Source organism: Pipistrellus hanaki (genome assembly GCF_964339955.1).
Source record: "Pipistrellus hanaki genome assembly, chromosome: 4".
Lineage (NCBI taxonomy): Eukaryota > Metazoa > Chordata > Mammalia > Chiroptera > Vespertilionidae > Pipistrellus > Pipistrellus hanaki.
This window is the reverse complement of record NC_140506.1, coordinates 94234040-94247242: the sequence shown is the minus strand read 5'-3', so window position 1 is coordinate 94247242 and position 13203 is coordinate 94234040. Positions and strand designations below refer to the sequence as shown.

The window sequence follows — 13203 nt, the reverse complement described above, 5'->3', positions numbered from 1 at the left end:
GCCCCCTAGTCCTCATCCATAGGTATATGATTTTTGTCCAGTCTCTTCCTGTACCCCCTACACAGACACCCTTTCCCCCTGAGAATTATCAATCCCCTCTCATTCTATGGCCCTGATTCTATTGTATTCGCCAGTTTATTCCGTTCCTCAGATTTTTAATTCATTTGACTTTTAGATTCACTTGTTGATAGATATGTATTTGTTGTTCATAATTTTTATCTTTACTTTTTTCTTCTTTTTCCTCTTTTTAAAGAACACCTTTTAGCATTTCATATAATACTGGTTTGGTGGTGATGAACTCCTTTAGCTCTTTCTGATCCATGAAGCTTTTTATCTGCCTTTCAATTCTGAATGATAACTTTGCTGGGTAGAATAATCTTGGTTGTAGGTTCTCACTATTCATCACTTTGAATATTTCTTGCCATTCCCGTCTGACCTGCATAGTTTCTGTTGAGAAATCAGCTGATAATTGTATGGGTGCTCCCTTGTAGGTAACTAACTGTTTTTCTCTTGCTGCTTGTAAGATTCTCTCTTTGTCTTTTGCTCTTGGCATTTTAATTATGATGTGTCTTGGTGTGGTCCTCTTTGGATTCCTTTTGTTTGGGGTTCTGTGCGCTTCCTGGACCAGGACAGTGGTCAGATCTGGGGGTTCAAAAGCTCATGCGGACTTACAAGTCCAGATCTGACCACTGCCCTGGCAAGAGGGTCCCTGGCCCCCCACTGCCTTCCAGATAGCATGGCCTCCTCTGCCCAGCTCTGGCCGTCACCACTGGCCTCTGTGGCCACCACTCCTGTGGTCCTAACTCCTGCTCTGGGGTTAGGAGCAGGAGTTAGAGGGCTGGAGGGCTGGGGCAGAGCTGGTGCCAGGCGCGCTCCAGCCAACACTGGGCCCCGGCCCTCACCTTCCTCCTCTGCACCTCTGGGTCCTCACCTGCCCGGTGGAGTCTGGAGCCTGTGGTGCCTGGCACAAGGGGAGGAGCCAGCTGGGCCGCCCAGGGGCACCCAGGCCTGAGCCCATCCTGGCCCGTCCTGCAGTGGTGTGTCGCAGTCGCGGGGTCTTGGGCTGGTACCCAACCTCTTTGCGCCTCATCTTAACCTGGAGCTAGAAGAGCGCAGCCATCACAGGTTTTTATGGAGATGGAAGGAGCTTCTATTTGCAAGGCCCAGCCCGGTGTATGGCTCGGCGTGGGGGACGTGGTCGGCCTTCCTGGGTGTGTCTCACCCCTCCGGTTCAACCTGGGGTTCCCGAGGGCTGGGTCCCAGTCCTGTTCCCCCGTGTACCCCACAGCCGCTGGCACAGTCTGGGTGGGGACACTGGTTTGGGGTGATGACGGCTGTTTTGCAGGTCTGAGGGAGGAGGGACAGTTTCATCAGAGGGCTGGATTGGGGCAGGAAGGTCAGAATGCCTTTGGGGCCGCAGGGGACCCTGGATTCAACAGTGGCAAGAGCATGCCTGGCCCTGGGGTCCTGGACAGATATTGAATCCGGGCCACCCAGTTGGACAGTGTCTGCCCACCACCCCTCCTCAGCCTGGCTCTGTCTGGCTGGGGCAGCCCCGCCTCCTGCTCTCCCCTGTGAAGTGGAGACAGCTAGCCGCACCGAGGCCTATCGTGAGCTGAGCCTGGGTTGTGCCACTTCACATTCTCATTTAATTCCATCCTCACAACCACCCTCTGAGGCAGATGAGGAAACAGAGGCTCAGAGAGGTGAAGTAACCTGCCCAAGGCCACACAGCATTCAGCAGCAGAGCGGGGGCGAAGGGGGGGCAGTGCCTGTAGGTGGTCTGGCTCCCTAGGCCTGTAGTTGGCAAACTGAGGCTCCTGAGCCACATGCGGCTCTTTGGCCCCTTGAGTGTGGCTCTTCCACAAAATACCACGGCCTGGGCCAGTCTATTTTGAAGAAGTGGCATTCAAAGTTTAAGTTTAAAAAAAATTTGGCTCTCGCCAAAACCGGTTTGGCTCAGTGGATAGAGCGTCAGCCTGTGGACTGAAAGGTCCCAGGTTCGATTCCGGTCAAGGGCATGTACATTGGTTTCGGGCACATCCCCGGTAGGGGGGTGTGCAAGAGGCAGATATTTCTAACTGTCTATCCCTCTCTCTTCCTCTCTGTAAAAAAAATCAATAAAATATATTTTTTTAAAAATTTGGCTTTCAAAAGAAATTTCAATCATTGTGCTGTTGATATTTGGCTCTGTTGACAAATGAGTTTGCCAACCACAGGTCTAGACTTTCGTGTGATTTCCCCATTTTCAAGTGTTGGCATCTCATTCAAAATTTAAAAAGACTGCCTCTACCAAGGGAGAAAGAGAAGATAGAGAGGCAGAGAGAGACAGAGGCAGAGACAGAGAAAGAAAGCAAACAAACATACAAAACCCAGGAAACTGAACAAAAAAAAAAATCTCAAAAATTTGTCTGCAGCCCAGTTTGCAGCTTCCAACCTCCCCGTCCTATTTCCCTTGCTGCGCAGCAACCTGTTTGGGAGACGGGGAAGGAGGCCCAGAGCGGCCGAGAGGCCCAGACTTCCCGCCGATGGTGGGGGTGAGGCGAGGCCAGAGCTCAGCCTTGGGCGTCTGTGTTCTCCTCCCCGCACCCGCGGCGCCCCCCGCCCCCCCCCCCCCCCCCAGCCTCCTCCCCAGGCCTCAGCCCGTGTGGCCAGAGCTCATTCTCAGGACCAGTTTCTGGATCCTAAAGAGAGAGAAGATCATTGTCTTGGGACGCTGACGGCCAAGGTCCCCATGACACGTTGCAAAGGCTCAGCGACTGTCCCGGGTTCCAGGAAGCCATGCCTGCCGGAGACACTTCCAAAGGGACGGGGCTGGAGCCAGGTGGAGCTCGGGGCGATGAGGTCTCCTTAGATCTGTGCTGATGGTGACCTGGCCGTTCCTTCGTGAGGACGCAGGAGAAGGACTCGGTTTTCCGGGCCCAGCATGCCAGCTTGCTACACCAGCGTTTACAGAGGACTTTGCAGCCACGATCTCATGTAACGTTCCCAGAAAACATGGGCGGCTCGCCGTGTGGACTCCATCTTACAGCCAAGGAGTCTGACGCTCGGAGGGAGCAGGGGAGGGTCCACAGTCAAATCCAGGCCTTGGGACCCCACGCCCAGGCTCTGCCACCTCTGGGGGCATCTCCCAGAGGGAAGTGGAGAGAAGCTTCCCTCTCTGATGAGGCCGGTCGTGGGCCACGGCAGGGGCTGGAGTGGTCAGGGGAGGCTGCATGGAGGAGGTGGTCTTGCGTGAAGGAAGAAGGTGTGTTGGTTTTTTATTGCTGCTGAGACAAGTTAGCACAAACCTGACTTACAACGACCCGGATTTACCATCGGGCAGTTCCGGGGACCGGAGTTCCGGAAGGAGCCTGGTGGGGCTGACATCGGTGTCGGCAGCAATGCCTTCCTTCCTGGAGGCTCCGGGGAGCCTGTGTCCTCGCCTCTGCAGCTCTAGAGGCCACCTGCACCCCTGGGCCCGTGGCCCCAGCCCACTCCCACCTCCGCGTCCGTCCTCTCCTCTCCCGTTCCTACGCTGACCCTCTGGCCTCCCTCGTGGAAGGACCTTGTGATCACACCGCGTCCATCGGAGAATCCAGGATAACGGTCACACCTGCAGGGCCCCTCTGCCACATAGAAGACGTTGGGATGTGGACATGCTGGGGATAGGGCATGGGCGTCTCTGCAGCCATGATCCGACTGCTCCAGAGGGACCACACTTCAGGCTGGGCCTGCTGGAGGCACGGGAGGGCCTGGGATGTGCAACCAGCAGCAGGTGCTGGGTGCAGGTGAACAGGGCTTTGGAAAGCCACACAGAGGCCCTTGAACTTCATCCTCTAGGCCCTGCAGTGGTTCTCAACCTTCCCAATGCCCCGGCCCTTTCACACAGCTCCTCGTGTTGTGGTGACCCCCAACCATAAAATTATTTTTCTTGCTACTTCATAACTGTAATTTTGCTGCTGTTAATGAATCGTAATGTAAATATCTGTGTTTTCCGATGGTCTTAGGCTCTATAATCGGCACCCACAGGTTGAGAACTGCTGGCAGGGTCGCCTAAGACCATCGGAAAGCACAGATATTTACATGATGATTCATAACAGTAGCAACATTACAGTTATGAAGTAGCAACGAAAATAATGTCATGGTTGGGGGTCACCACAGCACGAGGAGCTGTGTGAAAGGGCCGGGGCATTAGGAAGGTGGAGAACCACTGCTCTAGGGCGGGCTCCCCACATCGGACTGTGCGACTGGGCGGACCCGGGAGCTGGTTAAAGGCAGAGCGTGAGTCTGTGGTCTGGGTGCGGCTCCCAGGGGCCCCCCTGGGAGGGGCGAGGCTCTGGCTCCAGGAAGTTTCCGGAGCAGCACCGATGGGCATCGCAGTGCGCCATTCCCGCCGGTGCGGTGGGACCTAGGAGGTTCTGTCGCTGGCGGGGGATCCGGTGGCCTGGGCTCCTCACAGGCCCGCCGCCTCCGTGGGGAGGACGTGGGCTGGGGCGGCCAGGACGGCTCGGCTCTCACATCCCCGCGTTCGGCTCAGCCACGGCCGCCGGCGTACTTTCAGAGCGGGATCTCGTTCCTTCTCGGCTGACTCTGTGACAGCGGCCCCTCCCGTGTGGGGTGGCGTGGGGTTCAGGAGCTGCGCACGGAGCGCTGGCTGGTGCTCCCTTACGTGTAGACGGAGGGAGGCCTGGCGGGGTCTTCCATGCTGCACCACCGCCGGGCCAGGGGCCTGATACCCTGGCATCCAGGGTAGCCGATCCGTGGGGACTGCAAGCCCGATGCGCAGGAGAGCTGGGCGGGAGCGGGAGGGGGGACCGGCCCCGGGCCCCGCGTGAGGGGCAGCCCCGGCGCAGCCCCCGCGCAGCTCCACGGCCACGGGGTGTGGACGCCCGTCCACCGTCGCCACAACCAATCGCTTTGCAAACGAGTCCAGAAATGTGCATTTTTAAGTGAAGACTCCTATTTTTAAAGGTTGATAATGAATTCAGATATTTTTAAAATACTGTGTGGGCCAAACAAGACGTTTGGAGGGCTGGATTCAGCCTGTTGGCAGCTTGTTCCGGAATCGAGTTGTCCTCCTGGGAGGGAAACTGAGGCCCGGGAGCCTCCCAGAGGCCCCTCGGCCACGGGCTGGGACCCGGGCTGCGGATGGCGGTGCAGCTCCTCCCCCGGGCAGTCCTCCCCCGGGCTCCGTCCTGCGCCTCTGAGGTCACCACGCCAGCCACGCGACATGGAGCAGCTGGGATGGGAGTGGGGAGCGGGGAAACCTGCTCCCCCACCTGCTCCCACCTGCCTTGTGACAGGCCCCCTCTCCTCTCTGGCTAACGTCTCACCAGAAGGTGGAGGCTGGGGCTCAGTGACCCCGTCCCTCCCTGCGGGCCTCCTCCTCCCGCCCCAGCCGCCTGCCTCCAGCTCGCATTGACATCTCACAGCAGCTGCCGCCCCGGGCGCCCGGCCTCAGCGTCCGGCCGGCCGCGTCATTGACATGATGTCACATGATGTCACATGATTTCACATCCGGGATCCGGGAGCCCGTCCCCGCGCCCACAGCCCGCGGCCACGGCCACGACTGATTGATTTGACCTCTTAAATCGATGGGCTTCGGGGCAGGGGGTGTTTTCTCTGTAAATGTCCTTGTGTCTGGAGATTTCATCCAGTTTGGCCACCGCGCCCCATGCTCCCGGGAGGGTGTCGTGTGTCCGGTGGCCAGACGCCCTGGCCTGGGCGGCCTCCTCTGAGACACTCCGTGGGAATAGCAATCAGACCGCTGAGGCTCCTGCAGCATTTGTACGGGCCGGGCTCGGCCCTCGTGCTCACTCGCCAGTGGCCCCGTCGGTCCTCGCTGCAGTCCGCGGAGTGGGCACCGTACCCCGAGTTACACACGAGGAGACGGGGTCAGCAGGAGCAGCACCCCCCCCCCGCCCCCGCTCCCCTGGAGTGACCGACAGAGCGAGGCCCCCGCCCGGCCCCCGGGTCCTCTCACAGCTATTGTCATTGCTAATAATCATGCTGATTAGGAAGTGGCAGCCATACGTAGCGTCCTTGAATAGTATTTTCCAAGTGTCAGGCTCGTGTGATGTATAATAGCTCTGTCCACTGACTGCTCTGACAAGTCTATATGCCCCAAGTTCAAGTGAGAAGCGGGAGACTGGGGCGGGGGGGGGGCAAGGTCACACATCCCAGACCCGCTTCTCCTCCCCCTCCCCACCCCACCCCCAAAACCTGCCCCCCAACCCCCAGGACCTCCCTGTGGCCAGGGCCCTGGTCTGGGCTGTCTCAGGGAGGGCGAGACCAGCGAGGGAAACCAAAGGAAAATCATTCTGGCAGACCTGTCGGTTCCCTCCTCGGAGGGTCAGCGTCGGAGTCACCAAGCTGATCTGTAAAAAGGCAAAGAGGGCGGCTAACAGGATTAGCCGTCACCCCACCGGCCGCACCTGATGAGAAATCACTTCACTTCCGCTCCGGTCTCAGCGGCAAATCCAGCCGTTAGTGCCAGCTCTGAGGTGCGCAGCCGTCCTCGTCGAGGTGCGGGAGCCTTTCCCCAGTCTCCAGGGCAAGCCCCGTGGGTCCCCCAAGACTGCCAGGCTGCGCCCCTGTCCCGCGGCCTCCTTGGCGTTGCATGAGTGAGCATTCACGTAGCCAGGCCCACACGTCCGTATCTCTTCCCACCACCTGCTCTCCCCATACCCACCGTCTCCCCAAACCCACCATCTCCCCATGCCCACCATCTCCCCATACCCATCGGCTCCCTCTCTCACCCGTGGTTATTGGATCGGTGGTGCTCACGTTGGGGTGCCCTCAGTGCCACGGGGAGCCCGTTAACGCGCAGAGGGTCCCTCTCAGAGGGTCTGGTTCAGTGACTGGAGGGTGAGGCCCGAGAATTTGCATCCCAAGTTCCCCTGCCGCCGGGCCGGCAGCCACAGGAGACGCTGACTCAGAGCCCTGCTCTCCCCAGATCCTTCGCCGTGAACATGACGTGTCAGGGGTGGTCTCTGGAGGGAGCCCATTTTCCCCAATGGTTCAAAGGAAGGCATTGTGACGGAGGCACTCCTAGGGGCGGGGGCAGGGCTCTGAGGGAGGCCCCCAAAGCTGGCGATGGGGGAGCTGCCATAGGCAAGGGCAGGGGGGCATTCAGGCTCCTGGAGCCGTGGGCCCCGGAGATGAGGGCCTGGTCAGGAGGAGGAGCCACAAGCAGAGGAGCTGGGGGCCGGGGTGGGGATTGGGGGTCTGAGGGACCATCTGCCCAGAAAGTAACTGCCGGATGTTCTCCAAGTCTGCCTTCTGCCGAGAAGCTCACAGGCTCCTGAGCTGCTCCTTGTTTAAACAATTAGCAGGGGTGGAAAAGGTGCTGAGCACACACTGGCATCACACAGACACTCTGGATTGAGGTGTTCGTAATTTAAAATTCACTCTTTGATTCAGACAAGGTGACGCCGTGGATTAACACACGAACCCCGTGTAGTGTGGCTAGCACCTCCCGCCCAGCGCTGTCCGCTGGGTTAACTCACCCGCTCTCCAGGCATCGGAGGGGCTGGTGCTGGGGTGGTGGGCAGGGCGTCAGTGCAAAGGTGGGTGGCGTGGGGGTAGCTCCGGACGCCCTAGAGCCCTCAGGCATTGGCAGGTGGCAATGTGGTCGGGGTGGGGCCCACGGTGTCGCTGCCCCTCCCTGGATTATGGATGCTCCGTGGATCCCACTCCCTCGTTTTTTTGCTCCACGTGCTTTTCCGGGCACCTCGAACCCTCCCACACCTGCAACTTCTTTCTAGGGGACAGCCCCAGCAGGTACTCGGCGAGTGCCCGTGTCTTGCCCGGGCCCCTGTCCGTCTGAGCGCCAGCCGCCTCCTGGTCATCCTGCAGCCGACGGGCACGCCCAGCGGCTCTCACCCTCAGCATCAGCTCCTTCCCAGCTGCCCCGGCTGGCAGCACGGCCCACCCTGGAGGCCTCCGCTTCCGGACCCCACATTCACGGTCAGCAGCCCAGCTCTCAGGAGGGAGTTAGCAGGTTCCCCACTTGTCCTCACTCCGTCCTTGCCACAACCCAGGCCCCCACCTCTCGCAGGGGCTGCAGCGGAAACCTCCAGCTGGCTTCCCTCCCCCCCCCCCCCCCCCCCCCCCGCCCCGGCCACCGCACAGCCTCCCAGCGGACCGCCAGGCACCTATCTCTGCAGCCCGGGCCAGCCCACCCCCCGCCTGGCTTCCAGGTCCTCCCTGCCGCCTCCGTCCCCTCCACACCTGGCGGCCTGCTGGGCTCAGGAGCCCTGAGGACAGAAGGACCAACCCCCGCTGGCCATCCTCCTCAGGGATCCGGGCTGGGTGTCTCTGGGATGCTGAGAGCAGGCAGGTGAGAGCCGTGGCTGGGGAACTCTTCGCCCCCACTCCGATGGGCCCCTGCGGCCAGGCTTGGAGGACGGTGATTACCAAGAGGCCACTCCATCCTGCCAGCCTAGCTCTCTGCCCGCGGGGGCTCCTGGACTCAGAGCGGCCTGGGTTTGAATCCAGTCTGTGCCGCTGGCCTGCTGTGTGGACCAGCGGTTTAATCCCTCCGAACCGGTGTGTTCATCTTAGAAGGGGTGCTCCCTCGCGGCCTTGCCAGGTTGTTGGGAGGTCGGAGGGGAAAACACCTGTGAAAATGAGTGTCTCAGGTCTGATTCCCCAGAACCGGACCCCACGACGAGGGTCCAGGCAGGACTTTCATGAGGAAAGTGCCCCGGGAGGGTGTAAGGTGACCGGGACGCAGGACCCGGAAGGGAGGGGGGCAAGTAAGGGAATGATGTCAGCAGAGCCGGGAGGCCGCTCTAGCCTTGCTCCCTGGCGAGGGCAGTGTGTGTGTGTGTGTGTGTGTGTGTGTGTGTGTGTGTCTCTGGAGGGGGTGGGTGGTGCACTGAGTGTGGGTCACATCCCAGGATTGTCACGGCCAGAGGCCAGGGCAGGGCCGCCGTCGGGCGGCTTCTGGTGGGCGGCAGCATGGAGGGAATGTTTGCAGAGACTTTCAGAATGAAGATGGACACAGACTCCAGTTGCCCAGGGACCATCCTCCAGGAGAGAAACATGAAAGAGGTGCGGGCGGGCGGGGGGTGCACATCGCCAGGGTGACTTGGAGTTCGGTGACACCTCACCACGGTGGCCCTTTGTGACTCTCGTTGCTGTCAGCACAGTAACAGCAGCAGTTCTCACTGTCCTGCGTGCTCTTGGTCTGCGTGGACGGAAGCTCTCAGGCAGCTGCTCTGAGCCCAGCGGGCTGACAAGGAAATAAATCTGGAGGGAATAAGAAGCGTAACCCCAGCCAGACACTTCCCGAGCTCCCGCCCCCCCACCTTCCCATCTCCCATCCGGAGGGAAAGAGCAGAGCAGGGCCCTGCTGTGGCCTCGGGGAGGGGAGGAGGCCTGGCCCAGGGCACCTCCTGGGGCATGGGGCGGTGCAGGGAGGGGGCCGAGTCAGGGAGCTGCCACGGGGAGGGACAGCCTCCGCCCGCCCGCCGAGGGACAGCAGCCGCCGCTGGAGGTGAAGGCCGCTGGGAGGGAGACAGCCCCGCTTGCCCTACATCTGCCTCCCTCTGCCGCCTGGCGGGCCTCGGGCCAGCGATGGGCCTGGGAGGCTGCAAGTGCGCTTGCCAGGGGGTGTTTTAACCACATCCAGGCTGCCAAGTGCACATTATTCTCCCACAGAAACCCAGGGATGGCCAGGAGACTCGGTATTTTTATAGCAACAGAAAAAGAGGGGAAGAAGAGAAAGTTCTTCAAAGCTCCGAGTCCCGCTGTGCTGGGGCGGGAGTTGGTGTTTGAGGGCCTGCCTCCTTCCTCAGGGAGGATACAGGGACGCTGCGATTGCTGTTTGCTGGCTTCCCACAGGCTGGCTGTCCCTCGGATAGTCCAGGTGCGGGAGCAGCTAGTGCAAAGGCACAGAGACAGGAAGGAATTCTCAGATTGAAAGAACCAATGACTGACAGCTTCAGGCATGGCTGGATCCAGGGGCTCAAACAATGTTCTAGGACACCACCTCCCTTCATCTCTTGGCTCTGCCTTCTTTGACGTCTGCCCATTGGTGGCTGGTCAAGTCTATCCTTTCATCTCCCCAGCCTCAGAACCAGAGGAAGAAAGGCGTTTTCCCCCCAGGGGTTCCAGTGGAAGTTTTGTTGAACTGATTTGAGTCATGTGTCCATCTCTGGCTGGGCAAGCCTGGTCTGTAGTCCTTTCTCTGAAGTATGCGTCTTGCTCAAACCATGTGGTTAGTGTGGTTTCGCAGACAAGTCACATGGACGTGTTCCATCTTCTACCCCTTTTTCTCAGAATCTTATCTGCTCCCACCGTTTTATTTCTCCATCTTGACCTTGTCTGTAGCCTTGACCTCACCCAAGAGCTTCAGTTCCCACTGTGCTCCACCCACACAACTGCCATAGCACGCATGCACGCAGTCAGCTCTCCCTGTGTGCTACCCATGAGCTCGTTACACTGCTGTGCAATGGAACCCTCACAGCACAGCAATGCTATGAATAGGTGCTGTTATTATCCTCAGGTTATAGGTGAAGAAACTGAGAGGATCATTCCTAAACCAATGACCAGGGGTCAGATATGATTCATGTATGGATCAAACATGGAGCCCAGATGTGGGTCAGCTGTAACTGAACTGCATAGGCAGAGAGAGGAAGGGACTCTCCAATGAAAAAGCAGAGAGGAAGAAGGTGGAAGGTGGGGTGGGCGAAACAGAAGATGCCCCTAAACTAAGAGGCAGATGATGGGAACTCAATTGGACCAATTTAGGGGAAGAGAGCTGTGCTACCTCAGGGACTGAAAAGTAGATCTGAACAGCCAAACCGCCCGAAGGACAGGCATGTGTCTGCCTTCAGGACCGGCTGGAACCGGGCGCTCACACTGTCAGAGCCTTTCCTCCTGTCTTTTTCAGTGTTTCCAGACTCAGATTCCTAGAGAAGGGCTTTGATTGCCCAACTCTTGGTCATGTGATCACATTGGACCAATCAGCTGGTCCCAGAAAGGCAGGACTACAGTAGACCATGGCAGCTCCCAGGGAGAACAGTGAGGTTGATGCTGTGGGAGCGGAGGTGGTGGTTTAGAGAGAAAAGTGGAGGAGGGCACAGGGCAGATGACAATGTAGGTGCCCCTTGAGGCAGACATGATGTGTGAGTGAGCTGGGATGCTCATGGCTGCAGGTAGGAGAATGTCACACTGACCGGCTGAACCACGGGGAAGCCCCCAGGGCTGGTGGCTGCTGGTCCAGGGAGGTCTCCTTTCTGCCGCTCTGCTCAGTGACTCAGTGTCAGCTTCATCCCACCCGCCTGGCCGAGGACAATTCCCATGGCCGTCATCCAACAGGCGGGCAGAGTACGAGAGGCTCTGGCATTGCCATAGGATAGAAGTCCCCTCTCCCCTCGGAAGGGGCCCCTGCCGGTGGTCTTAATCCAGAACCTAGAAAGGTTCGGGAATCTGGAGAAGGCGCTGTGTGTCCATTAATCAAGAGTCCAGAGATAAAACATAATTTTGGAAGGCATTTTGGGGAGCCAGAGAAGACTTTGCTAAAGGAACTAAGTTCTCCCTATTTCAGGGCCCCATGCTTTTTATTAACACAATTTTGTCCTAAGGCGGGGTAGATACACACATCAAAGGCCAGGGTTTCATGTACAGAATCCATTGTCAGATTGGAAGAACTACCTATGGCTGTCCAAGTGTTTGGCCAGCAGGAGGCCATAACATGTAGATTGAAATGCCCTTAGCTGTCTGGCAGCAAGCCATCATTCATGCATCCTTTTCAGGTCTGGGGAAGTGCTCTCTGCCATTTCCAGCAGGAACATATGTGATTCAGCCCTTGCTGAGCCCCCAAGTTCCATCAACCTTTTGATGAAGCTCTTGCATTTATGACATGCTGGAATAGGCTTCTGGGAGGCCCCCTTACTGGTCACATGCCACCCTGCACAAGCACTGTCACCCAGAGTGCCACGGGCTGACCGGCGTGGGCTCGGAGTCCTGGGCCAGCCTGCGGGGAGGATGTGTGGCCGTGGTGGTCTGACCCTGAGCAGGACCCCCTCCCGCTGAGGCCTTATGCCCTGGCCTAGGGCGCGGGCGGGCGGGTGCACGCGGAGCGGCCGCCCTGCCGTCCGCCCCCCCTCACGGCCTCTGCTCTGTCGCAGGTGTCCTGTGGCTGTCGGTGGTGTCCGAGGTGCTGTACATCCTCCTGCTGGTGGTCGGCTTCAGCCTCATGTGTCTCGAGCTCTTCCACTCCAGCAGCGTCATCGACGGGCTCAAGCTCAACGCCTTCGCGGCCGTGTTCACGGTGCTCTCAGGTAAGGCGTGGCCGGCGGGAGCCAGGAACGGCGCGGCCCTGTGCTCAGAGCGGGCGAGGCGGGCCCCGAGCCGCCCTTGGGCCCAGCCCTGGCTGTCCGACCGATGACCTTGGGCCAATCTCGCCTCCTCTCTGAGCGTCAGTGTGGCCGCTGGTCAGTGGGGCTGTTGGCTCACTCTCCACTCACTCAGCACGTGTCCATCCAGGTCTGTCCTGTGCAGGCGCCGTGCAGGAAGCACTGGGTTACAGCAGCGGCCAGACACGGCAGTCTCGGCCTCCTGGGAGAGGAGAGGCATTCAGGAGCTGATGTCCCACGCTTGGCCATCTTGGGTGGGGTGGGAGTCTTGGCACGAGGGAGAGGGAAGTGGCTGTGAGGATGGGCGGTGGGGTGATGTTCGCAGGGATGTAAAGGGCCTGCTTGGCACGGCGGGCCCGAGTCTGCTTTGGCATTCCCCTCTGAGACAGTGCATGGGAACCCCAGCAGGAAGCTGGTTAGCGAACTCACCCAGAAGCTCAGGGGCGAGTGTGGGGTGGGCAGAGATTGTGGCAAATGCCGCAAAGCTGAGGATTTCGAGGGTTTCAGGAAGAATGGGGGGTGGGGGTGGAGTTAGCCATGGGTTAGGTGGCCGGTGCCCAGCGTTATTTCAGCCGCTCCCGGTCACAGGGGGGTGAGCAGGAGGTCCAGGAGGGGATGCGGGAGCCTGGGAGCTGTGACGTCAGGCACCTGGTGGACCGGGGTGGCCTGGCAGAGAGTCAGCTGTGCCTGAGAAGAAATAGCCCACTGACTGGGAGAACATTTTCACCAGATATATTTGGTAAGGGGTTAATATCCAATGTTTATAAAGAATTTATACAACTCAACTCCAAAAAATCCCCCAAAGAATCCAATTTAAAAATGGGCATAGGACCTGAATAGACACTTCTCCAAA

At 59.1% G+C, this 13203-nt stretch overlaps 1 protein-coding gene across 1 annotated transcript in view; it reads left to right on the top strand.

Moving 5' to 3' along the window:
• Positions 1-13203, top strand: part of GSG1L (GSG1 like) — a 159056-nt gene that overhangs the window by 86532 nt on the left and 59321 nt on the right. The window contains exon 3 of the mRNA XM_084882967.1: positions 12123-12275. Coding sequence (XP_084739093.1) covers positions 12123-12275 — 153 coding nt within the window. The remainder of the gene's footprint in view (positions 1-12122; positions 12276-13203) is intronic.